Source organism: Nothobranchius furzeri, chromosome 7, assembly GCF_043380555.1.
Source record: "Nothobranchius furzeri strain GRZ-AD chromosome 7, NfurGRZ-RIMD1, whole genome shotgun sequence".
In the NCBI taxonomy this organism is placed as follows: domain Eukaryota; kingdom Metazoa; phylum Chordata; class Actinopteri; order Cyprinodontiformes; family Nothobranchiidae; genus Nothobranchius; species Nothobranchius furzeri.
This window is the reverse complement of record NC_091747.1, coordinates 80,029,309-80,056,183: the sequence shown is the minus strand read 5'-3', so window position 1 is coordinate 80,056,183 and position 26,875 is coordinate 80,029,309. Positions and strand designations below refer to the sequence as shown.

Below are 26,875 nucleotides of genomic sequence, written 5' to 3'. Positions count from 1 at the left end.
TGCGCCACACCTGTGAGGTTATCTTGGTAAAGGAAAAGTGCTCACTAACACACGTAGACATGTTTCAGAACAATATTTGAGAGTCACTGGTGTTTTGTGTATGTAGACATATTTTCAGATGTTTGAGTTCAGCTCATGAAAAATGGGAGCAAAAACAAAAGTGTTGTGTTTATTTTTGTTAACTGTACTTTTTGGTAAAATCCTGGGAAGACAACCTAGAACATAAAAACCCAAACTTTAAACGTCCTCATTTTGTGGCTCACATTGAACCACTAAACGATGATTTTCATGTTTTTTCTCCAGCTATTCGGTCTGGTTATGCCGGTGGGCAGTGCCTTCAGATGGTTTACATCAATGCACCAAGAGCTACATGCAAAATAAGTTTGCATGAATTCAGCTGCCTGACTTTTTTCTCTGTGATACCTACATGCATTTATTTTCCTGTTTGAATTAAATAGATTTATTTGCTGAAGTGTGTCATTCAAAGTGTTTCATGATATGAGCAGCAGACAAACAGAAAGAAGCCTCACACGACGTTAAAGACTGTGGTTCTGGCTGATGGAAGTGAGGTTTTTATGACCACCAGGATATGGAAAACACCATGTTCTCTATTTTGCTGTGACAGGCATTTTCTGGTTTGGTTTTTAAAAAAAATGACTCAAAGCAGTGTAATGTTCAGTCTTGCTCTTGAAAGCAGATGATGCTCTCTCTCTCTGTTTTTGTCTGGTGCAGTCCGACACTTAGACAAGTTTCGTAAAATATTAAATATTCACTTTATTACCTGTTGTTAATAACAGTCTGAATAGAGTTTACACCTGTCAGAGCTGCAGTTTCTACATTCTAATTTCTATTAATTCCAAATGTACAAAGAAGAGGTTGATTGATGATGTAATCAGTCACATTCAGACATTAAAGTGACAGTGTGTGTTTTTCCTGGCAATAGGGGGCAGTAGATACCTAAATCATTGCAAGCAAGCTGTATTTTTGTGTTGGAGTAAAACCTTACCAACAGATGCCCATTATGGTCAAAAAGCCCTGGGGAGTGCAACCTTTAGCAAAACAACAAGAACATCAGACTCCCTTTCATCACTGACAACAAGTGAAGAGGTAAATGTGTAAAACCACAACATTTAAGAATGGAGAAAGTTTTGTAACCACTTGTTTCAAATCAGTAAATGCATTTTGTCCTCATGGGCTCCCGTAGAAGGAAACATGGCGTCTAACAGGGCGTCGCCCAGAGACCTAGACCTGCTCCCGTGTATGTTAGACCTGATTTCTTTATTTATGTTACAAAGCCCCAATATTTTTCAACAACTGGGCATCATTTAATTCATTTTCAACAACATTTTGATGAATATTTCCAGAAATTAATGGTAAAAACTACACATTGTCTTTTTAAATACTTAAATTATTCATTCAAATTTTATTTGGTTGGTAATAAATGCAACATTTTACACATCTTGGTTTACCATTCTGCTTTAATAAACCAGGTGTGAAATGATTTAAATCTGCTAAATAATAAACATGTTTGTTGTGCTACTTTATTGAGTCAGTTATATTTAACCCTTATTTAGCAAATTTGTTTTAAATAATCCAAGTGTTTTATGTGATGTGGTGTTCATCTACAGCCCTGATTCTATAAAATAAAACAAAACAACCTAAAAAGGGTCCCTCATTGAGAAAACACCTTTAAACTTTTATTTCTGCTTATAATCGGGTGACTCCGAGTTTTTCATGCATGCTGGACATGAAAGTAGTCTCTTACCCCCATCTCCTGCTTTAGCTTCTGAAAAACGTTTTCAGGTTTTGAAAGGCCTGACAGATCTATGTCACACTGTTGTTGGTTTAGCATCCAGGGAACAGCAGAGAATCTCTCAGCTAGTAGAAGCTAACCTTTAGCATTAGCATCTCCATCAGACGGTGGAACTCCTCTCAGCTTGTGTCATTTGTGGAGATAAAACACCAACGTTGCAAAGCAAACAGAGTCAGTGGTAGAGTCACGTTGTGGTTAGCCAATCAGAAGCGAGATGTCCAAATATCAGGAAATACCGTAAATCCTCTAATACAGGCCGGTATTCAATTAAAGGCCGGGTCTCCAATTTTGGCCGGTGTCAGAGTCAGCGGAGGTAAATAATGGCCGGTCTCTTATTGTGGCCGGATGGAATGTGGTAACAAGCAAGTACAAGCGTCCCAGCGGCAGGGTTATAGTCCCTACATCAACCAGCAGGGGGCAGTAGGGGTTCACGCAGACATTTATTAGGCTTTTTCTTCAAGCTTTATAACGCTTCAGACACGATCCTCTATCACGCTCCTACCACACAGAGTCACGGTGTCAGTTAACCATGCTAATTCAACCCGCTCCACAGAACACACATCACCTTCCCTGTGGCTTACATAACACTCACACAACACGCAAATCAGCACATAGGAACTAGCAGAACGATAGGAAACACATATAACACAATACCCAGAATGCACCTGGCTTACAACCCCAGCCAGGTCATTACACTATCAAGTTCAAAGAGAACGTGCTGATTATGCTGCAGAACACTATGGGGAGCAGCAGTAGGGGGTGTATGAACTACAGTAATCCCTCGTTTATCGCGGTAGATGCGTTCCAGACCTGGCCGCGATAGGTGAAAATCCGCGAAGTAGGGACTCCCAGCATGCCCCTCGCGGGGATTCTCTCCACGTCGCATCTACGTCACAAACCGCGGCTATAAACGGAAGTCGCCTTTACAGCTCAGTCATCGTTTCTTCAGATTCATGATCAGAGTTTCCAACCTACCGATCAATCCAACGAACTATCAGCTCATAGTAAGTTATCTTACTTACTTCTGGAAAGCCCGGCATTTCTGTGTCACTTCGTTGACGCTCGAACGCTCGGGGGTTTCCTAGAGCAGCCGGCGTTTCACCGACGCTCTCACTTCCGCGTCTGTGAAACCACGCTCCCTATTGAATTATCGTATGATCACATTCTCTGTGATCAGCAATGCGCTGTGCCAGACCGTAGGTACTGACACGCGATCGTTCATGTCGGTTCAATTCCTTTAATGTTTTCTGTCTTTTATTTGCGCCTGATGCATTTCGCTGCATGCTGTGGAGCGGGGCGGTGCGCGCATCAACTTGTCCTCCAACGCACTGATCACTGATACGGCCGCCAAACAGCGAGCGCTCCGCTGTTTTTGCGGTCGGTAGATATTTTAGAACTGCAGTTCAAAGGTAACTCATGAGGTGAATATATATGAACCCAGGCAGCAGTTTTTCTTTAGGATTGAGAGGAGATGCAGGAAGATAATAAACAGACAGGACAGAAAAATAGTCAAATAAAAACAAGTTAGTTTTTGTACCTGCTGTTGCAACAAACAGACACCACTGAAGGTCATCAGAAGTGAGGAACAGAAAATGAAATAATTATTTTAATGTTTAGAGCAGCAGGAACTCCGAGAGGCTGCAGGCACATCAGTGAGTTTGCGGCTGCTGCACAGGGGGAGGGGGGAGAGGGCTGAAGCAGAAACTACCGTTGTTAAAAGAAATGTGTTTAACTTTGAAAATGTGGGCGCAATTTTAATTGTCAAAAACTCCAGCAAACCATTAGTTCATTTTGCTCAAATAGAAATAGAGGCCTGCCTCTAATACTGGCCCTCCTTCCAATAAAGGCCTGGAGCTTGATGAGCTTGAGTCAAATACAGGCCCGGGCCTGTATTAGAGGATTTACGGTAAGACTCCAAATCCTGCCGTCAAAAGCTACTTTCTCCTCCAGATAGATTCTCCATGCTGAAACAGGTGCACCGAAGCTTTTTTCCCCAAACTCACAAGGCATTCATTCCTACTAGGGACCAATGTAAATGTATTAAAAATATAAGTAAAGGACCACTTTAACATTTTTAAAGATTATTAAACAAAACTGAAAAGTGGCTGTGTTTTCACACAAAGGAATCAAAAGAAGATTTCTTCTGGTTGTTTGGTAAAAAGGTGAAAAAATAAAGAATGTCAGTATTTTATGTTCCCACGTGAATCAACCACAGATTTTCAACTCCACATCATAATCATCAAGTTTTCTCATCACCACATTTGTTTCATATATAGACTTTATTGTCAGTAACGTGTCTCCACATTTTTAATCCTAATGCAGAAAATAAACCAGAAATATAAACAAACAGCAATAAAAGCATAATGTTATAAAAACATAAAGATATGAATGCATGAGTGAGTTTATTTTCTGTTTTTACAGAGGAAGGAGTAACAAAATCAATCCCATGTCACTATTTGTGGAAAAAACAGTCCAACCTAAAATATCAGTCCCACTAATGTGAAAGATCAGGACAGGTAAGATTTTTCCCAGAGTCACAGATCCCAGATCAGTTCTGTTGGGCTGACAAGTTTCTTCTCTTCACTGAGAAATCATCGTCCTCTGTGAGAATGCCAAACATCCCATAATATTGTTAGACTCCATTACTCCTGCTGGTTGATTTACAGCTGGGAGGATGTTCTGGGTGGTTCTTGTTTAGATCTTTGTCTTTCCTACACTGAGTCACCAGGTTGTTCCTCTTCATCTGATGCCTGAGGGAGAAAAGATAAAGGATGTCATGCATGTCTTATTGTTAAATCCAGCACAAGAACATACACTATTGGAGTAAAGCTTTACTCATCTATTGCTGCAGGTTTGTTATCATGTCAAAATTTTCAAACAATAAAATGAAATGAAAGTAGCTTTCCAGAGTTTTCTCCTTTCAGAAATTAAGTATGATTTTTCTGAAATCCGTAAGTGACCATCTTATGTACTGTGATATAATGTAAGCAATACGTTTATTTATTTGTTTGCTAAGCACGCCCCCTGCCCTGCAAAGCTCCATGCAACAGGAAACAGCGCCGACCAGAACTAACCAATAGCGTTAGACTACCACTTACATGCTTCAAATTTAAGGAATACCTCAGCTGATGCAGAGTTGATGAACTTTTCACGGACAAGTAAGTCTCTAAAATATATGAAGACACAACATGACATGAGAATAATACTTGTAAAACAACGTGTTTTCACTCTGTCAGAAGCACATTTATTAACAAGAAACGTGAAGTTGCCATCTTCATAAAATGGATCGACAGACTTTTTGTGTGATATGCTTGTCAGCAACTAGATGATGCCAATGGATAAGAGAAATACTCCATCTAGCTGCTTTAAATTACATTAAATTAGTTCTCAGAGACAGAGTCTGCAACATTTTGCACAGCCATGTATTCATTGCTCAGGGAGTTGTGTTCTTCAGCCAAGGCCAAACCGAGCCAGATTTGTTGTTTTGCAGCAACAGAAAGTAATGAAAGACACGTGATGTTCCACTTCCAGGAATCCAAAATATTTCAAACTGGGTGCATTTCGTGAGGGCATGTGGGCGCTCCCTTCTCTGTTCTGAATGTTATCAATAGCGTTCAGCGATCAGTAAACCAGATCCATAATTTTTAAATTAACTCCAAAGATTCACCCTCAAAAGAGACAAAGAGCCTCAGGAAGATAAGAGAAGGAGCGAAAAGTAAAGCCTCTGCTCACTTTGAGTGCCAGGAGAGAGGGTGATGAAATATGGCCACTTGTACTAGAAAATGGTTAATAATGATGGATTAGATTTATAAAGTGCTTTTCAGTATTCATGCACTCACATTCACACACTGCTGGTGATGGTAAGTTACTAGATAGCCACAGCTGACCTGGGGCAGCCTGACAAAGTTGAAGCTGAGGTTAATAATGCTTCCAAAAGCAATCACACACACACACACACACACACACACACACACACACACACACACACACACACACACACACACACACACACACACACACACACACACACACACACACACACACACACACACACACACACACCATTATCTGTGTCAGGGTTCAGGTCGATGTGCTGTTTATTGGTACAGACACACTCTAAGTGATCCTCCAGGGTCACCGGCACCTCCCTCAACTTTGGCCGCCGTCGTACGTACTCCACCTTTGCCACCTGCCAGAGACGGAAATCACAAAGAATCAGACAAGAAAAAAAACTAAACAAGAAAAAACAGCACTTTTGATAAAAACCAGGACGATCTGATTTATCGTGGGCTGCAAATAAAACTAATCTAATTTCTAAAGTATTTTAAGTCTAAAATCAAGCATCAGAGTTATAAATATCAGCCTCATCCCTGTTTACCAATAAGAATGATTCATGAAGTATATTAAATAAGTTAATTTAGTCTCTGTGATGTAATAATATTTCTCTTTAGTAAGACAGGTATGAGAACATCTCTAACCATAACATTTAAGGTTTAAGGAATTTGATCCATCAAGGCTTTAGTTGCATAAACGATTGTATCACAGAGTCTTACTTCCTGAAACGCTTAAGAAGTCAACAACGCTGCTTTAAACAAGCTTCTAAGTCATTTCTGCCAGATTATTGGGAAAAATGATAAATGACCCGCACTTGTATAGCACCTCTCAGAGTAAGGACTCCAAAGCGCTTTACACTACAGTATCATTCATCCATTCACACACTCTTTCACACACTGGTGGTGATGATCTACGATGTAGCCACAGCTGCCCTGGGTCGCACTGACAGAGGCGAGGCTGCCGGGCACAGGCGCCACCGGTCCCTCCGGCCACCACCAGCAGGCAAGGTGGGTTAAGTGTCTTACCCAAGGACACAACAGCAGAATTCTCTGTCTGGAGCCAGGATCGAACCTATAACCTTCCTTTTACTGGACAACCCGCTCAACTTGTTGAGCTACTGCTGCCCCTAATGCACAGTTGGAGATCACTGGATTAAATTTCTGGCATACTGGATGTTGACAGAGGAGTTATTAAAAGGTTTATCAAGATAAAAGACGAACATTTCTGTTTAATATATAAACAAACCTGGTGAGTGACCCTTTGTTCTTCATATCTTGTAATAAAAAGCTGTGTTCTTGATTTACATTTATATAAACCGATATATCTTGTTTGCTGGGTTTTTCTATTTTATGTTAAGTTATTGTGGCCCACTTTATTTGTCACGCCAGAGACATCACTTAAAAGGTATGCAACCTTCTTCTAATTTTTGCATTCAAATATTTTTGTTGCCAGCGAGAATTCATAAACTGCTCCAGTGAACCTCCATCTAAATGCAATCTATTCACCTGGAAAGTGAGATTAATGAAATTATAACCCAGCATGTGAATCAATGCTTATTTTCTATGAGCATAAACTTTCAGAATTGAGCAAATGTCAAATGTTAAAACTCTAAAATGCGTATAAACCAAAGAACATGAAGCTAGTGAGCTGCAGAAAACACTTCCTGAAGAGTTTATCCACACTATGTAAACAGGTGTGTGTGTCTGTTCTTGTTGAGATGGAGGACTTGTTTTTAAACTGTCAAAGTGGTTTTGTCTTCACACACACACACACACACACACACACACACACACACACACACACACACACACACACACACACACACACACACACACACACACACACACACACACACACACACACACACACACACACACACACTTCTCCTGCCAAAGCTGAACATCAGATCACATCTGCTGATATACCGTAAATCCTCTAATACAGGCCCGGGCCTGTATTTGACTCAAGCTCATCAAGCTCCAGGCCTTTATTGGAAGGAGGACCAGAATTAGAGGCAGGCCTCTATTTCTATTTGAGCAAAATGAACTAATGGTTCGCTGGAGTTTTTGACAATTAAAATTGCGCCCACATTTTCAAAGTTAAACACATTTCTTTTCACAACGGTAGTTTCTGCTTCAGCCCTCTCCCCCCTCCCCCTGCGCAGCGGCCGCAAACTCACTGATGCGCCTGCAGCCTCTCGGAGTTCCTGCTGCTCTAAACATTAAAATAATTATTTCATTTTCTGTTCCTCACTTCTGATTACCTTCACTGGTGTCTGTTTGTTGCAACCAGCAGGTACAAAAACTAACTTGTTTTTATTTGACTATTTTTCTGTCCTGCCTGTTTATTATCTTCCTGCATCTCCTCTCAATCCTAAAGAGAAACTGCTACCTGGGTTCATATATATTCACCTTATGAGTTACCTTTGAACTGCAGTTCTGAAAGATCTACCGACCGCAAAAACAGCGGAGTGCCGCTGCTCGCCGGCCACATCAGTTAGGTGTGTCACTGAGGACAAAACAGGTGATGCGCCCTGATCCACAGCAGCGAAACGCATCAGGCACAAATAAAAGAATAAAAGACAGAAAACAAAAGGAAATGAGCCGACATGAACGGTCGCGTGTTAAATTATTTTTTGAGGTGGCGACACCTGATGTGATAACGTTACTGTGGCCGTGCTCAGGACGCAGATGTCTGGAGCGCGTCAACAATCAGAGCTTTGCATGAGCAAGCTGGTTAAGGTTAGGATGGGGGTGAGGGAAGGTTAAATTGCAAGAGGGTAAAGGTCACAATTTGGTTAAATGTCCGTTTTACGGCGGGTGTCAGTGCCAACGCTCTGGCACAGCGCGTTGCCTCCCGACGCGCAGGAGCTTGTCACCTGCTGACAGCAGGCTGCTGTCTTTTCCGTGGACTGCATATTGCCGGTCATTATCACGTGACAGCGACTAGTCAATGACAGGCATAAAAAGTCACTATAGAGCGGTGAAGTCGACTAGTGACTAGTTCATACAACCCCTGCTACTGCTCTCCAGAGTGTTCTGCAGCATAATCAGCACGTTCTCTTTGAACTTGATATCAAATTTTCGCCTCCTCTTCATCTCCGCATGGTTAAATTTACCCTCGCGGTCTATCACTGGCAAATCAAAAGTGAGACGGATGAAGCCGCCCCCCGTACTTGCTTGTTACCACATTCCACCCAGCCACAATTTAAAAAATGGCCATTATTCAGAGAGAATCAGAATCAGAGAATCAGAATGAATTTTATTGCCAGCGCTCCAGCGAACCAGAGCATAGGAACTTGACTCCACAGAACAGCCTGACCAAGATTACACACACATATAGACAGAACAGCTACAGGCAGACCACGAGAGCAGCCATAACGGCGCTCACCTCCTCCGACTCCGACACCGGCCAAAATATGATACCTGGCAGTTTATTAAATGCAGGCTAATATTAGAGGACTTACGGTAGTTGGTCTAACGTGCTCTTTAATTCATGTAACCTGTCTGCAAAACAGTGACATGAAATCAGGCAAAGGCTATCTGTGTTTGGTGCTCCTCATATCCCTGTTGATAAGGAGCCAACTCAGTGGAGCTGACTGCAAAAACATTACTAAATCAAGTCTGAACAAACTCAGCAATGGCCAAGCTGAGACTTGAAATATTAAAGGAGAGAGAGAGAGAGAGAGAGAGAGAGAGAGAGAGAGAGAGAGAGAGAGAGAGAGAGAGAGAGAGAGAGAGAGAGAGAGAGAGAGAGAGAGAGAGAGAGAGAGAGAGAGAGAGAGAGAGAGAGAGAGAGAGAGAGAGAGAGAGAGAGAGAGAGAGAGAGAGAGAGAGAGAGAGAGAGAGAGAGAGAGAGAGAGAGAGAGAGAGAGAGAGAGAGAGAGAGAGAGAGAGAGAGAGAGAGAGAGAGAGAGAGAGAGAGGGAGAGGTTCGGCTGAGGTGAGGAGCTGTGGAAAACGGAGCTGCTGTTGAAAGGTACGTCCTGACATTCAGCTCAAACACTAAATCCTGAGTTTATTAACCTCAAACACCACCCAGTGTGAGAATGAGTCTTTGTTAAGTTCTGACACAAAGATTAAAACCCTGTTGCAGCAAAACAATAAAGGTGCAACCTTCACAAATTTTCTAAAGATGCATTATTAAACTTCTAATCCAACGATCTGAGGTAGACTAATCTAAGAATGAGGGTTTAACAGGAACTTCAGCGAGTGGAGGAGCTCAAGGTCCCATGAATACAGCATGCAGCTGCAGAACCAACACATGAACAGGATCTGAGCTTCATTCTTTATATTTTAGTTATGAAAATGTTCTATCATTTCTTATAGAGAGGGTGCATCTTAACCCTGAAGGACTTGTGGTGACACTGGCGTCACAACCCATTTCAAACATCTGCTAAATTGCTTCTTGAGTCAAATATCCAAGTTTGAAATCCCCAAGTGACATTCTATCCATGCATATATAGAAAATCATTCTACTTCTTTATTTTGTTCAATTTTTTCTACATTTTGATGTATTTCTTGAATCTGTTTTCTACTTCAAAAGGGGTTGGGTTGTAAAGGGTAAAAACCAGATTGGAACCAGCCACTAAGAAGCGTTGGTTTATGTTTATTTATTTGGCTGACACTTCTATCCAATGTGACTTTGTGATTTACCCCAACTTGTTTGTTCTGGCATGCACCCTGAGAAAAATCACACCTGCTTGGGGAGGACGTGTCACCTTGACCCAGAAAGGCCATTGCCAGGAAAAGCATATTCATCCACTTGTCAGCATCTTATCAAGGTAAAACAGTTGGAAACAAAACTGCAAGAAGATTTAAATTTTCTCTTGGAATCACACTAATTAATCAGTACTGAGGACACTGCTGGCGTTGCTAAAATGGAAAATTAATTGCAAAATTTAAGGTGGGCAAGAAGGTATTTTTTTCTGAATAAAAGCCTTGAGTTGTTTTCTATGGAAAAAAGCTCTGGCGCTCATGTTTCAGGAAGCAGAAGTAAGTTGGAAGCAGGGGCGGCGTTAGGCCCGGCTACTTGGGCTGAAGCCCCGGATGTTTTATGAAAAGCCCCGGATCTAAATTGCGGAAGTAGCATGCAGTACCAAAGTCCAACAGAGAGGGAGCAGCTGGCAGTAGTTTGTATACAGCCTGCCTGAGCCTCCACCATTGAAGAAGAAGCCCTTCAGCAGCTGGCTACTTCTACAGTCTCTGCCTGAAACGCATGAGTGAAGATGGACATAAGGACGTTTTTTAGACCAAAAGTACGGCGACAGAACCCCAGCTTTGATGAGACTGGTGCTGACTCAGGTTTGTGAGTCTTATTTGAAAATATTTGTTGTGCTGCTGGTTTGCCTAAAGTTAGCTTATCAGGTAAAGTTGTTGGAGAAAGAAAGGGAATATTTACTATCATCTCACACTAAACACTAACAGGAACAATACTCTGCCCTGAAAATGCTTAATATGGAGCTTCAGATTAAAATGATGTGGTACAAGACATAGATGATGTTGACTAGTGCGTGTCACGTGTTTGTGTGTGCGCGCGTGCGCGTGTGCGTGTGTGTGTGCGCGCACGTGTGTGTGTGCGTGTGTTAAGCCCCGGATGTTCTTCAGTCCTTAATCCGCCCCTGGTTGGAAGGGGAATGGGGGTGGAAAACGGCAGGATTTGAAGTGTTGCTTATTAATATTCATGATATGCAAACATCTTGCGTCTGATTGGATAACAGCAAGACAACTCTTCTACTGCCCAACAAAATCTCCACAAATCAATCAATCAATCAATCAATCAATCAAATTTTATTTGTATAGCACCTTCTACAACATTATCCGAAGCCCAAGGTGCTGAACAACATCATTAAAAGAAAAACATTCTCAATAAATGGGCATAAAAGCAGGATAAAAACATAAAATCATAAAATAGCAAGCAAACAGCATTACAGATAAGAGATATTGGAATAAGACCAATCGATAAAAAAAAAACAAATGTCGGACAAAATAAAATCAAGCATCCGGTTTAAAAAGAAGAATAGTTAAAACCATAATGTTAGGGCAATTCAAGTGACCCTAGCGCTGAAACGCAATCAGATAAAAATGAGTCTTTAAACGAGACTTAAAGACTTGAAGGGATGGTGCCTGCCTAATGCTCAGTGGCAATTCGTTCCACAGAGTTGGAGCCAAAATAGAAAAAGCACGACTACCCCTCGATCGAAATTTCGACCGGGGGACCACCACAAGCCTGAAGGAGTTCTGCCATATTTGCGGAACTGCTAATTGTTGTTAACGGTTAGCTGAGACGTGCTCTGCTCTCTCCCAGACACTAAATAAACAACAGCCTTCCCTTTCGCAAGCCAAGATGGGTGAGTCCATGAATGTTAACTCATTCACTGCCAGTGCTTCCTGATCAGAAAGTTTGCTGCATATGTAGCAGACATACAGTCATTCAGAGGGTTTCCTCCTGTTACAGAGTGGATTTTATACTTTTATTGCAAGCATGTGTCACGATGTAAGCCAGAAGGAGGTTAGGACCCAAGATGCAGAACCGGGATGACACAAGGCAGGAGAAGTAGAAAACGTATAATCCTTTATTTAGGAATAATTGTCCAAAAGTTAAATCCAAAAGGACAGGTAGCCAAAAACCTGAATCCAAAAATCCTAATGTGCAAACCTAGAGACCAAGAGACCAGGAGGGGGAAACGAGACAACGCTGACACAAACAATAGACCGACAACACACTGTGACGCAGACAGGGTTATGTACACAGAGGGAAACAATCAGGGAAACAGGTGACAGGTGTGTGAGGAGTGAGACCAGGTGAGACTAATTAACTGAGTGGGGAAAACTGACTAGGTAAAATTAATCCACAGAGAACTAAAGATAGGTGAACTAATAAACCTGAAAACTAGACACCAGAAGAAACACACTAAAGCCTGATTTATGCTTCTCCGTCTGCGTCAGTGCGGAGACACGCAACGCCATTATCCGTCCTTGCGTAGGGCTCCAGCAGGCACGCAAGTATGTACGGAGTCGAGCCCACATTTTTAAACATCCGTTGAACAAGACGGATTATGCAAGCTTGTGATTGGTCAGGACGCCGCTGTTGTTTACAGCGCCGCCATTGCAAAGAGAGCCGAGGATAACTAGCGGCAGACACGGAGAAGCTTGAAGAATGCCTCGTGAAAAAACTCTAAAAATATGAACGTTTAATTCTCCCGTGACTGGAGGAGTGAAAAGATGCGCAGCAAGCGTTTGATTTGTGGACGTAAATGACAGGAAACGTGGGTTTAGAGGTGGGGAGCGCATGAAGCGGTGGGAGAATGAGAGACAAATATGTCCGTGTTAAAAGTCTCTTATATACACAAAAAACACAATATAAACACACGATCTTGGACGATACATGACAGGATACCACAGAACAGCGCTACGCCCTCTGTGGTCCTGCCGGGCAATTGCTTTGCAACGCTCCCCAGGAGACGGAGAAGTAAAAGAGCAAAACGCTTCCGTCAATCCGTGCGTGTCTGTCCCTTGCGGAGCTGACGGAGAAGCATAAACCAGGCTTAACAGGGATGGGATAACTAAATCTGAAATCACTAAGGGGGAACCTGAGGGAAACCTGGAGGGAGCTGGACACCTAAAGGGCCACAGAAACCTAAGGGGAACACCTGGAGTGAGCTGGAGAACACAAGGAGACACATGAGGAACACAAGGAGATACATAAGGGGCACCTAGAGACGGCTGGAGAACACAAGGAGACACACGAGGGGGACGCAGGACGCAGAACATGACAGCATGCTGCAGAACCTGGGAGACCGAGGATTAAATTGCACATTTGATATGTTTAATTAAACTGGAAATAAGAAAAGATTGAATCTAATAAGTGATAAATAATCGGGTTACAGTTACAGGCTTGTGCCTGTCCAACCTTCATACCATCAGATCAGCCTGATCTTCATTTACTCACGTAACCTCCCCTTTGAGCATCGAGGGATAGATACAATCTAGTTTAATATGATGCAAAAATATGATCAAATTTCAAGCACTTCACAAAATCACATCACTCAAGAGGAACTATTAAAATAATTAAAAACGTAGTTCTTTGCTTATTAATTAGATTATTTAACATCCCTACTGGGAGTGGTGTATAAATGAGTACCTCCAGGGTGAAATGATGGTTATGTGTTTTAATTATGTGAGTTTTTAAAAGAAAGATCTATCATTCTAATTTAGACAACTTGTTTCTGGAAGCATTTTATACATGTGCAGATCTGAGATCAGTTTTTGATGCTAATCTGGCTGTAAAATAGGACTAACTGGACATTTGACATCATTTAAGAATTCCCTGTTTTCACCCTCATTATGAACACTGCCTGGCTGTCCGTTTCTCCTGGGAACTTTAATCACATGGACAACATAACACGGCATATATTTCTTTCTTATGCTTTTCCTTTGGATTGTATCTGATCTTTAAAGTGATACTTTGCAACTTTTTCTAATTTTTAAATCCTTTTTTGAGCTATACATGTGCTAAAACCACACTTAAAAGACATCACGCAGGGATATCAAACGTGATCTCCTTTTTCTTTTGCTTAAACCAGAAGTATTCAATTCTGGGTTTGGAGGGCCGCTATCCAGCACTTTTTAGTTTAACTCTATTTCAACACACCTGATTTCATGGACGTAATTTTCACTTTGGAAGTGGGGGGGGGGGTATCTTTACAGTATGCTCTAATAGGAAACAGGCTTCAACACTAACGGTTGTTTTCTGCTTGGTCCTAGAGCTCAACAACTGTCAATTTAATATAGAGTAATATTGTTTTTGGATCGTAAAAAGTGCAGGGGTCAAAACATGACTTTGGAAAAAGTGTGTGTGTGTGTGTGGGGGGGGGGGGGGGGGGGTCATGTCCCCCATGTCCCCCCCCCCCCCCCCAAAATTACGTCCATGCCTGATTTCAATCAGCAGGTGATTAACAGGCTTCTGCAGAGCCTGATGAGCTGCTGCACAGGTGTTTCAACCACTGAATCAAGTCTGTTGGAGTAGAAAAACCACAAAACCTGCTGGATACCAGCCCTCCAGGACCAGGATTGGACACCCCTGGCATAAACAAACTGTGACCTTTGAAGTCTTGAGGGATTTTGTGATCTCGCAAATTCAGCAAGGAGCACTGCCAGAAAGCCATTCCATGGCCAAGACTCTTCCGGTGTGTGATGGACCGCATTGAAGGTCGTGAGTAAAACGTTCTGCTGCTGATGCTGCCAGTATGAAATAGGGGTGTGATAATGAACACAGTTGATTTGTTTGATTTAGCAATGAATCACTGCTGCAGACACTGAAGAAGGCTGGGGAGACATTTCAGTTGTTAGATTAACTCATTCACTGCCAGCGAAGGAAAAAGAAGTTTGAGGACATAAGGAGCTATTTTCCAAAGAAAAATTAAGTTTGCTAAAGAAACAAGTCCATCATCATAACGTTACTGGCAGTGCTAGGCTTCATCTCTCAGCGTACAGCAGGTATGATTCACCTTTCTCTGAGGGAGATAGAGAACTAACCATGTTAATCAGAACTAACTCTTCCTCCCTCAGTCTAACTTCCACTCTGAGGGAAATATGCAGCCTTGTGCAAAGATATTACCAGCCTAGAGAGAGTGACAGTTAATCCTTTAAAGCCTGACATGTGAAATAATAATCAGAAAAACAGTTTTTAAATGTTAAAACAATGAGGCATGTGTTTGGCTCCTTCACATAGCAGCAGTGGTGGGTTTTACAGCATGCTGTGGTAGGGTTAGGGTGTAGCATAAGAAACTCACAGCTTACTAATTTGAATTGAAGCAAGAGCTTTTGACTAAAAATGTTATATTTTTGCTTTGAGAGACTGAGAAATACTTTTTATTCTGTGATAATGTTAGTTAAGTCGTTTAATGGGGGTACGTTTATAAGTCCGCGCCAATGTCAAGAGCAAATCTTCACCAATGCATTGCATCATCTGTGGCATTGTGATCAACCTGCACATCTCAGAGTGGCCATTTATTGTGGCCAGTCTAAGGCACACCTGTGCGATAATCTTGCTGTCTAATCAGCACCTGGATATGCCACACCTGTGAGGTGGGACAGATTATCTTGGCAGAGGAGAAGTGCTCCCTAACACAGATTTAAGCAGATTCATGAACAATATGTGACAGTAATGAGTCTTTTGTGTATTTAGAAAATAGAACGCCAGTCCATCACAGGGACGGAGAGGACAGATTCACTCACACCCAGGGACAATCAAGAGTAAATCTAAATATGCCAATGAACACATTTTTGGTCAGTGGGAGGAAACTGTACCCCTGCATGTGTGGGGAGAACATGCTAACTCCATGCAGAAAGGGGCTTGAACCTGTGACCTCCATGCTGTGAGGCAACGGCGCTACCAGCTGTGTCACCATGCATCATCACCCCAATATCTATTCAGGGTTTTAGTTTAATGTGTTGTCCATGGAAAAAATAACGTTTTGGGTATTTTAGTATTTATCAGCAGGATTACTTCACTTCCTCCAACTTTTCAGATTTTCCATTTATTCAGAAATGAACAGCTAACCAGTGTCCAATATTTCATGGATCTGCTTTTCCAGGAAGATTCACATTGGACCAACTCATTACGTACAGAGGAAGGATTCCTGCCTGTTACCTTGACTGTACGGTGTTGTTTACGAGCTGCCTGACACCTTGTGTTGCTGGTGTTGCAACAGCCAGTGCAGCGGTTCACCTCCACACAGGGAGGCCAGATGATGAAGTTGGCGGAGGTGGGATCCACCTGACTCCTGGGGATTTCATAAATCGTTGCACGCACTTTGCACACTGCTGGTACGGCTTCCTCCACCACTGCAGGTGAACAAAGAGGTCGAAGTTTTACTTACAACACACAACCCTATCAGCAAAAGGGGCCAGATTTCCTTATACAATGATCCAGGTGTGTATTTCTCACCCGTGCTCCTCTTTAGTCTCGCTTGTGTTTTCTTATGGTCGAGGAAGCTATGAGAGAAGACCTTGTAATAGCTGTGTTTGGTCTCCTCCATCACCTCGTTCTCTGGAGAGAGACAAAATAAAACACATTCATGCAGAATTTTGGGTCAAACACATAAAAACGTCCAAGTTTATTTTTCTGAGCAAAAACATCCACTTTGGTATGTTGTCTTTGATCTTCTGAGTGGGAAGGAGAACCCACATCTCCTCTTCAGGCTATGCCTCCAATCCGGTAAGGTGGCAGCCCAGGGAGGGGTATAATATATATATATATATATATATATATATATATATATATATGTGCTGATCATACCATAAGAATACCATGGCAAGGTTGATTTATTTCAGTAATTCCATTCAAAAAGGGAAACTTGTATATTAGATATATTCATCACACACAGACTGATATATTTCAAATGTTAAATTTTATAATTTTGAAGATTAAAACTGACAACTAATTAAAATCCTAAATTGTGTATCAGAATATTAAAATATTGTGAAAAGTTCAACATTGAAGACCCCTGGTGCCACACTCTAGTCAGCTAATTAACTCTAAACACCTGCAAAATCCTTTAAATGGTCTCTCAGTCTAGTTCTGTAGGCTACACAATCATGGGGAAGACTGTTGACCTTACAATTGTCCAAATGACAACCATTGACACCTTACACAGGGAGGACAAGCCACAAAAGGTCATTGCTGAAGAGGCTGGCTGTTCACAGAGTTCTGTGTCTAAGCACATCAGTAGAGAGGTGAAGGGAAAGACACGGTGTGGTAGAAAAAAGTGTAAAAGCAGCAGAGATAACCGCACCCTGGAGAGGATTGTGAAACAAAACCCATTCATGTGGGAGATTCACAAAGAGTGGACTGCAGCTGGAGTCAGAGCTTCAAAGAACCACCACATACAGACGTATGCAAGACAGGGTTCAGCTGTCGCTTTCCTTGTGTCAAGCCACTCTTGAACAAGAGACAGCAACAGAAGCATCTCGCCTGGGCTAAAGACAAAAAGGACTGGACTGCTGCGGAGTGGTCCAAAGTTATGTTCTCTAACGGAAGTAAATTCCACATTTCCTTTAGAAATAAAGGCGTGCTCCTCAGTGCCAAGGAACCTCACCGTGATGTCTTGGCCCCACACCAGTTGCCTAGGAGATATGTCATCAGGAACCACCAAGGCATGTTCCAATGTTCATGTTCTACCGAGGCGTCTGTTCTCCGTTCGTTAGTTGTTTAGCTAGCTGAGCAAGGATACACGAGAGGTTCTTGTAGCATGGCCTTGATAAAAAAATTCCCAGAATAGACCGCAGCATTTGAAAAAGGATGGCGGATCAGAAGCCAGCAGCTACTTCGGGGCAAATTTCAACTTTAAATGTAAGTCAACTAATTGTAGCTATCGGGCTGATTTCTAAAATGTATATTTTTTAATATCCAGAGCAGTTAACTATGGTTAGTTAGTTGCAACTTCGATGGCTAGCAGCTAGTTACTCGCTGACATTTTTAATTTTACCAACAAGTACACAGTTCAAAAGTGAAAGGCTTGTTATGTATTTATATTGAAACTTATACGTATATAATGTAACGTTACCTCCCTTGTCACATGACGTTACGTTAGAGTCGCTGAAGCTATGGTCACGTGATGCAAGTTTGTTCCATTTAACGGTTTTCTTTGACCAAGGAAGTTCAGTGTCCTTGTAATCAAGGCGCCTGGCCTCACAAGACATCGCCTTGCGAGGCCAGGCGCCTTGACATTGAGAAACACAAGTTCTAACCCCAAAATTACACTAGCTCCGCTCTGCTCCGCTCCGGCACAAACTCCGCAGCAAAAACGGTCCCGTTGAAGTCAATCAGAGCTGTTCCACTACTGCGGCCGTGCGGCGCAGTGCGCCGCCCTCCGTTCCGCCATCAGAGTCTGGAGGAAGAAAGGACAGGTACAAAATCCATGTCGCTTGAGGTCCAGTGTAAAGTTTCTAGTCAGTAATGGTTTAGGGTGCCATGTCATCTGCTGGTGATCCTTTGTGTTTTCTGAGGTCCAAGGTCAACGCATTGGTCTTAATTGATATTTTGATGATACTTTTCTGATACTGAATTTGGGATTTTTTAAAGTTGTCAGTTATAATCATCAATATTAAAATAAATTAGAAATATATCAGTCTGTGTGTAATGAATTACTGAAAGTGGCAAGTTTCACTGTTTGAATGCAATTGCAGAGATAAATAAACTTTTTCATGATATTCTAATTTTATGACCAGCAGTTCCAAAGACCAGATATAAAAGTCGAGCTGATCGCTTCGTCCAGACCCCGACTTTGGAATGATCTTCCTTATCCTTACGTAAGGAAGAAATGACACGATCAGTTGTTTCTTTGTGTTCCGTTTGCTCACATCGAAATTGGCAAAGGGGCTTTTGTTCACTCTGCTCCTTCTGCATGGAACAGGCTGCAGGAAAACTGGAAATTAACCGAGTTTATCTCCTTGAATACATCTAAAACCAGACTGAGAACCCTGGAGACGGATTTCATGTGTTGTAACTGCCTTCTGTCATTTTGTACATCACATGTCTGTTTAACAGAAACATTTGTAACTGTAACTGTAACTATACCATACCATTTTATTTGTATAGCACAATTTTATACAAAGCATGAGAGCTGACCAAAGTGCTGCAGACAAATACAGCAACTAAAAACACTAAAATAGGGATGAAAATAAAACGCACAGATAAGATCACAATTTAAAACACAATAAGAGATTAAAACACCAAAAGCACAGTTTAAACAATAAAACAGAGACTACCCTACGAGTCAGAAATTAAAAGCTTATCCATAAAAGTGGATTTCAAGAGAGATTTAAAAGAGATTTCTGCTGCCTCTTGGCCAGGAATCACTGGAAAATGAGGTTTTTAATCTCAGTGGGACCTTCCTGGTCAAATAAAGAATAAATGACAAAAAATACAAAAATTAAAATACGTAGTATTGACAATCTGGTCACTTAAAAAACAGCTGAAGATCTTTTTATCTAAAGCTGCTTTTACTTTCATTTTTGTTTTCTTATCTTTAACTCTAATTTGTAATCATCTTTCATTTGTTTTATGGTATTTTATAATTTGATGACTTTGTTTTTCTGATTTTAATTAATTTCTGTTTTAAGATCATTATGATTTCATGACTTAATGATTTGTTTTGTAATCTGTGAAGCACTTTGTGAATTTCTGCTGTGATGAGCTACATAAATAAAATGTACTTACTTATTTACTCATACTTGTATATGCGTGTGTGTGTGTGTGTGTGTGTGTGTGTGTGTGTGTGTGTGTGTGTGTGTGTGTGTGTGTGTGTGTGTGTGTGTGTGTGTGTGTGTGTGTGTGTGTGTGTGTGTGTGTGTGTCTACATGTTTGAGCCACATGGCACTCTAATTAGCTCACAAAGCAAGTCAACCAAATATTCTTTGTGTGTCACAGGAATAAAAACAGATTTAAGGGAATCACTGTGATGTAAGAAATCGCTCACACACACACACACACACACACACACACACACACACACACACACACACACACACACGCCTGCCTGTCTTCACAATGTGCTGGTGACACAACAAAGTCCAGCTCCGGCATCTCCCTCCTGTGTCTCCGAGTCCCCTGACATGGAGGAATTTGAGCATGAATTATACATCTCAGCAGAGCAGCCTTCCTGCGAGCCCCCCTCTCACAGCAATAATGGGCAGCATGACAACAGCATAATGAAGTGAGCCACTTGACCCCCTCCAGGCCAGAAAGGGGGGGCTGTCACATTTGCATCTCAATGATGCCAGGATTAATGGTGGCACCGCTCTGCAGACATCAAACTAAAATTGGATCATCAGACACGTCTCGAATCTCTCGGTTCTAGGTGCAGAGGCCTGTTTGTTGTCACCGTTGTTTCCTGTTCTCACCTCAGTTATTTAATCAGCTCTGATATCACTCAAACGACAAAACTGGCACCGGTTTACTGATGGTGAATATGAGAATACAGCTTTCATTTAGCTGCACACAAGCAGCCCAGTTATGATCCAAAACCCTGAATGTGCAAAAAAAAAAAAAAAAAAAAAAAGGAAAACCGAGATGTCACAGCTGATAGGCCTCCAGCAACATGATGTCATAGCACCCCACAAGGAGAGGAAATTCTGCACATAGACAAATACTCTTCAAATCAGTGTTTCAGCCTTGACATGCAAATGTAAACAGGAAGTTAGGACCATAGATTGTACAATAACGTACGTGTGTGCGTGTGTGTGTGTGTGTGTGTGTGTGTGTGTGTGTGCGCGTGTGTGTGTGCACATACACAGGTGCAGTTAAAGGCCATCACAGAGTGAAGCACCTACTCTCCTAAAACTTATCGGACCTCATGTCCCCTCCAGCTCCTCAGACGCAGCGCCTCTCATTGTTCCAAGTTTTAGGCTTGGACACTAAAGTGACAAAAACTTTAAAACTAACTCATCAAACTCAGCTTTCAAAACTAATTTTTCTGCTTGCAAATGACATAATTTGAAATCAGTATTTTAATTAATTTTAATATTTTATACAATTCTTAAACGTGAGATCCTGCCCTTGAAAGGTTGAGCTACAAACATCAATTGCAGTAAGCCTTTTCCTGAAAATATACAGAAGAACATGGCTAATGCAGCGCGTGGGAGAGGTGAGTGCTTTACCTATGGAGTCTATCTCTAGCAGCCGCTGGAGGTCGCTGATGCTGCGGATGTCGCTGCGGGAGAGCCGCTCCAGCAGCTCCAGGGGAAGCGGAGACTCCTGTGGGGGAACGTTTTAGTTAAGATGAGAACATCAAACATCATTATAGTGCAGGAGGCACGTGATGTTTAACCATTTAAACCAGTTATCTAATAAATGTTTGCACACTGACTCATCCATTATGGCCCTGTTGGTTTAGATAATTGCGTAAAATGTGTTTTTGTGCGTAATTACGCAGATGTGAATTGTAACTGTCACACTGAAACTTCTTCCGCTGAAAGCATAGGTCCTAAAATCCGCGATGATGCAACAATTCCGTTTGAAAAGCCGCTCACCTCAGCTGCGGTGCGTAACGGTAACAACCAAAAGAATCCGACGACGAGGTGGTAGACCGCGGCTTTCATCTCCTCTCAGGTCCACTACATAGGCACCGGGACGGGAAAGTCCTCTGGAGGAGCCGGGTTGTCGCTCCCTGATCCCAGACAGAGCCTAGAACCATCCCTCGGAAGGATCGTCCACCTCTACAACTTTAATATTCTCCAATCCAGGATGAACCCCCAAAGTATCTTACATCCACTAGAAGACATTTACCTACAGGAGATCCCGCCTCAAAAATGATGAGAATAAAAAATGAAGGTAAACGAGAAGTTAAACTAAAGCTTACTACGAAAAAAGCTTAAAACTAAAAATAACTCCAGGTAAAAAGGAGATTTGCAGCTGGAAAAACGAGCTCAAGTCTCGTAAGAAGAGCAGGCGCTGATGGAGGTATGGAGTTTTACGCGTTTCCAATATCCTGTTTTGTCTTCATGATCCATGGTGTCTTGCTTTTCTCCGCATGTTTTAGCCAAGCAAGAATTCCTCAGATTAAATCACCTTAAACGGACCTGAGGCGAGAAAATGAAGCCTGCATGCAAACGAAGTCAGTTCACTCGGAGAAGACAGATGTCATCTTAAAGCCCTGCTGCTGTGATCTCCTGGTGAATGAAGCCTGGACGCTTTCAGGCGGAATTTATCTGCGCGCGTGCTCGAGGCACTCAGCTGGGAGCGCGCTTTGCGTAAAGAGCGCTCACGGTGCCTCGAGCGATGAACAGTTTAGGTGTCATAAAAGTCTTAAAATGCGCGTAAACATTAATGATTAGAAAATAAAAAGACATCTAGACGAAAAGTGAATTTTAAAATTCAATTATAAAATAATCTGAATGAATGAGGCAGCATTCTTAACCCATGGATCAATTCTTCTGAGGTTGTTTTGCATTCCTTTGTTTTTTATGCGCGAGAGAAACAGTCAGCCGTCAGAAACAGAGACAAGAGACAAGTAGAGACCAGTTCAGATGATTATTTCCCGTGAAGAGTGGCTCTTAATGAGTGGACAAACTGATAGGCACAGGAGAAGAAAAACTCATTTGCTGTGATTTCTTGGCCTGACATTTAAAAATCAAAGCTGCATCAAAACATTCCCAAAGGTTTGAGCCAAATATTCAAACCTGACATTTTTGTCATGTTCTGTGGCAAGTGTTTAACCCAGGACATGCAGAATCAGACTCGGAGGCAGGATGTAGAAAAGAATAAATAAATCTTTATTAGAATAATGACTAATGGCGCACTGGCAATCCAGCGGGAGAGAGAACGGGAAGCAGCGTCTAGAGGGGAGAGTAGCAGACGTGAGTATGGGAGTTGCAGTATGACAGGGGAAGCGTTGACGGAAGGACTTAAGGTTGGGAGAGAGGAGTAGTATGTCCGAGGAGGGGTGAGCCGGGAGAGCGAGGGAGCGTCCAAGAGCGCAGAGTGATGGGTATCCAGCAGGTAGGAGAGAGAGGGCAGACTGTGCAGTGAGCGGGTTGGAACCAGTTGAGAGGACGAGGACCGAGGAGGAAGACCGTGAGCTGTATGGTAACGCAGTCCAAAAACGAGAATGCAGGTGGGAGGGATGACTGAGCCTCCTAATATGAAGGCGGCCCGCTAATCAGCTGCTGCTCTCTCTCCTGAAACCAGAGAAGCTCAAACACAGGTGAGATAATGGTGTGTGGAGAGTGCTCACCTCCCGGCTCACAACAATTTTCGATTGCTTACTGAAGCTCTTGCAGAAAATATTCACAATTGTGCCACAAAAATAAAACAAATAAATACACAAATCAAACAAAAACAGCTTTAACTAAAGCAGACAAAAGACACATTCATGTCAAATAACTTATTGTGTTTTATTGCATTATTTTGGAATTTTTTTTAACCATTCTTGATGCACAGTGAAACGATTTAAAAAGTATTTTCACTTTTACAGTTTTGTTCTGGGTTTGCGTTTGGCTAAACGACCTCAAAAGCAACACATCATGCCCAGAACAACATCCAAAGCATTGCAGGTCAAGGTTGAGGTCAGAGATCATGATTCAACAATAAGAAGGAAACTAGGGAAAATAGCATCCATCTGAAAGTACAGCCCAAAAACTCTTTTGACTAAAAATACCTAAAAATAAATAAATAAATAAATTAGTAAATAAATAAATAAATAAATAATTAAAAATCTAAGTTTTTTTTAAAAAACACCTTGATGGTCCCCCAGACTCTTGTGATAGTATTCTGTAGACTGACAAAACAAAAATGGGATTTTGTGAAGGTGCACATCTTGTTACTTCTGGTGTAAAACTCGGCCTTTCGTACAAAATACATTACTAACAGTCAGACATGGTGGTGGCAGTGTGATGGTCTCGGGCTGCTTTGCTGCTTCAGGACCTGGATGACTTCATGTAATAGATGAAACCACAATTCTACTAGAAAACCCTGAAGGTGAATTTCTGACCTTTGACCTTAGACCCTGCAGTGTGGCTGAAGTAACACAATCATGTAAACCATAAAGCCACCTCAGCCAGTTTAGGAGTCTGTTGCATCTCCATGAAGCTGTATAACTATGAACACATTTCTGTACGTAAAAAAACTAGCAGCTTCTTGAAGGTGAAAGCCAGTAAAAAATATGCTATGTGTGAATTACATAAACAGACCACCAGTGTCCTGAGTGAAAATGTGAATCTGTGAAATGAAAAGTGGCGTTCCTTCTGCAGCTCTTTGGTCCGTTACAAAGGTTGCAGGGGAAATCCAAAGGGCTTTGGATTTTTTCCAGATCTAAAGCTTCACCAAGGAATCTAAAAATCCAGCCCCAAGCTCGCCAACAAGCACGTACACATTTTTATTCCCTCTTATGCCTGCTTCTTGTTCCAGTGCATACACACACCGTATCCGTAATCTCACAACACACTTGCAGGTATTTCCAGTCAGTTAAGATACTTTGGTTCCTGCAAAGGGAAACAAGCTAAATCAAAGAAAGTGTGTGTGTGTGTTTGCGTGTGTGTGTGTGTGGCCAGGCCCTGGCCTGATTTGGACCACCCTTACTGTTCAGCCTGACCAACGCTAAAACCACTTCCACAATCTTCTTTGAAGCTTTCACTTCCTCCCAAAGCGTTCCAGTGTAACCAACACACACACACACACGCACGCACGCACGCACGCATGCACGCACACACACACACACACACACACACACACACACACACACACACACACACACACACTAGCAGAAGGGACAAAGCTTTTACTGAAGCATGCCCACTTCAGACTCCTATATCAATGGCCTGAGGGCAGCAGGCTGAAATGGTTATGAAGTATGAAGGTCTGGGTCACCCGCTACCCTCAGGTCTGGGACATACGTGTGATGGCTTTATTTCTTTGGTGGGAGAGATTCGTGATATATAGACCCATGATTTGGATATGGCGTTTGTAACCTTCATTAGTGTGTTCCTTTTGGTGATGGACAGCCTAATGAAGGACCAGGGGCATTAGTGAAGGATGGGTTGGATTGTCACGTTGCGGGTGTGGATGACGGCGGACCATGTGTGGCGGAGCAGATCAGGAGGCAGGAATGCAAGCACGGATGAAATAAAAGTAGTTTTAAAGGCAGAGCGGGAACGACAGAACAAAAGAACGCTGACAACAAACAACGATCCGACAAAGACTGATACAAGAAGGGAGGTATAAATACACAGGGGAAAATCAGGAACACATAGGTGGATTAACACGGGGCAGGTGAGAACAATAAAGACTAATCAGGCAGGGGAGAGACACAGTCAGGGAGGCAGGGGCAGATTGTGACATGGATAATGTTGGGGTATGAGATGTAAGAGGTGTTTACACAGAGCAACAGAGCTTGTGGCGAATATAGAGTTTCTGCCAGGAACATTTGTGAATGTTTAGAACATGCTGCTGAAAGTCAAGTGCTTTTGCTCAGTGTGAGTCCAAGGCATCTGACGTTGTTGACACATGTTTTATGGTGTATGATGATGTGTGCCAGGTCTGGGGAAGTTGTTGTGAATCAGTAACTCCTTGGTCTTATCCACACTCGGCTCCAGGAAGTTGGTGGAGCGCCATTCATGAAAGTGGGTGGCAGACTGGTTGGAAGCTGTGGAGTTATTGTCCTTAAAGAGCAAGTCACCCCTACCAGAAAATTAGTCCACTCCCACTTCCTGTTTGAAAAATGCAACAAATGCTGTTGCCTTGCAGACCGAGAGGGCGGAGCCGCTAATACAAATACACACACACACACACACACACACACACACACACACACACACACACACACACACACACACACACACACACACACACACACACACACAACGACATTGTGACATCCTATCGTACCAGCTAACGTTGTAGGGTACCTCTTAGCCAATCGCGATGGCAGATTTAAATTCAAATGCAGTGCAGAGTTTTTACCTGAAAACGGCACACCACTGACAGTTTTAGGCAGAAAATTTAAATTTTAACCAAAATGCAAAACTATTGACTACACATGTCTGCAGCACAATTAGTCAAGCATTTATATAGTTTATCAGAAAAAAAAGTTGATTTGGGGGGTTGTTATGTCCCTCAGCTTGCTAGGAGAGATGTGAAGGAGGGAGTAAAAGATGTTGTGTGTAGAGTTAATAATAACAAAGTAATTGTGTCGCCAAACAAAGGATTTTATTAAAACAAATACAAAGAATCACTATAAAAGGGAAACTGAAAGCGCCAGGCCGAAAGGGCTGGGAGGAGGGGAACTAACTGAAATATTCTTTTACAAAAACCTACACTAACGAGCCGTCCTGATAAGCAGAGACGCTCGGGGGAAATCCAAAAGCGGAGTCGAAGGCCAGTCCAAAGTCAAACTTTACCAATAATCCTTACGAACGAGAGTCTAAACACCAAAGTACCACTAAGCTAAACACACAAGCACACAAGGAGAAGAGAGAAGCCTGAACACATTTGTGCCCACACTTCCCTGTACCTTCTCCAAGACTGAGGGCAGGAGAGCAGCATTTAACAGCTGATCCATGATTGCCCATTACACACAGCTGAGCGGGAGACAGACAAGGCAAAGAACCGGAAAGATAATGAACTGGGTAGAACCGAGCTGGAGCTGTGATCCTGTCGCTTCCACTTGGCAGCAAACTCCTCTCTGAGTGCTGATGCACCCAAGCTTTTTAATCCTGTCTTGTGTTCTTCT

At 42.3% G+C, this 26,875-nt stretch overlaps 1 protein-coding gene across 3 annotated transcripts; it reads right to left on the bottom strand.

Moving 5' to 3' along the window:
• Positions 1-4,073: 4,073 nt before the first annotated feature.
• Positions 4,074-22,364, bottom strand: LOC107373888 (platelet-derived growth factor subunit A). Of its 3 annotated transcripts, none has more exons than XM_070553840.1 (7): positions 21,681-22,364; positions 21,309-21,405; positions 16,597-16,698; positions 16,300-16,493; positions 5,876-6,002; positions 4,912-4,979; positions 4,074-4,563 (listed from the first exon to the last, which is right to left on the bottom strand). In XM_070553840.1, exons 1-7 carry the CDS (start codon positions 21,747-21,749, stop codon positions 4,525-4,527), a joined length of 696 nt encoding a protein of 231 aa, XP_070409941.1. In that variant the 5' UTR covers positions 21,750-22,364; the 3' UTR covers positions 4,074-4,524. The 3 variants fall into 3 exon arrangements, with proteins under 3 accessions (XP_070409941.1, XP_070409940.1, XP_015797517.1); XM_070553839.1 differs by having other exon boundaries at positions 4,934-4,979; XM_015942031.3 differs by lacking the exon at positions 4,912-4,979.
• Between the last annotated feature and the right edge of the window lie 4,511 nt (positions 22,365-26,875).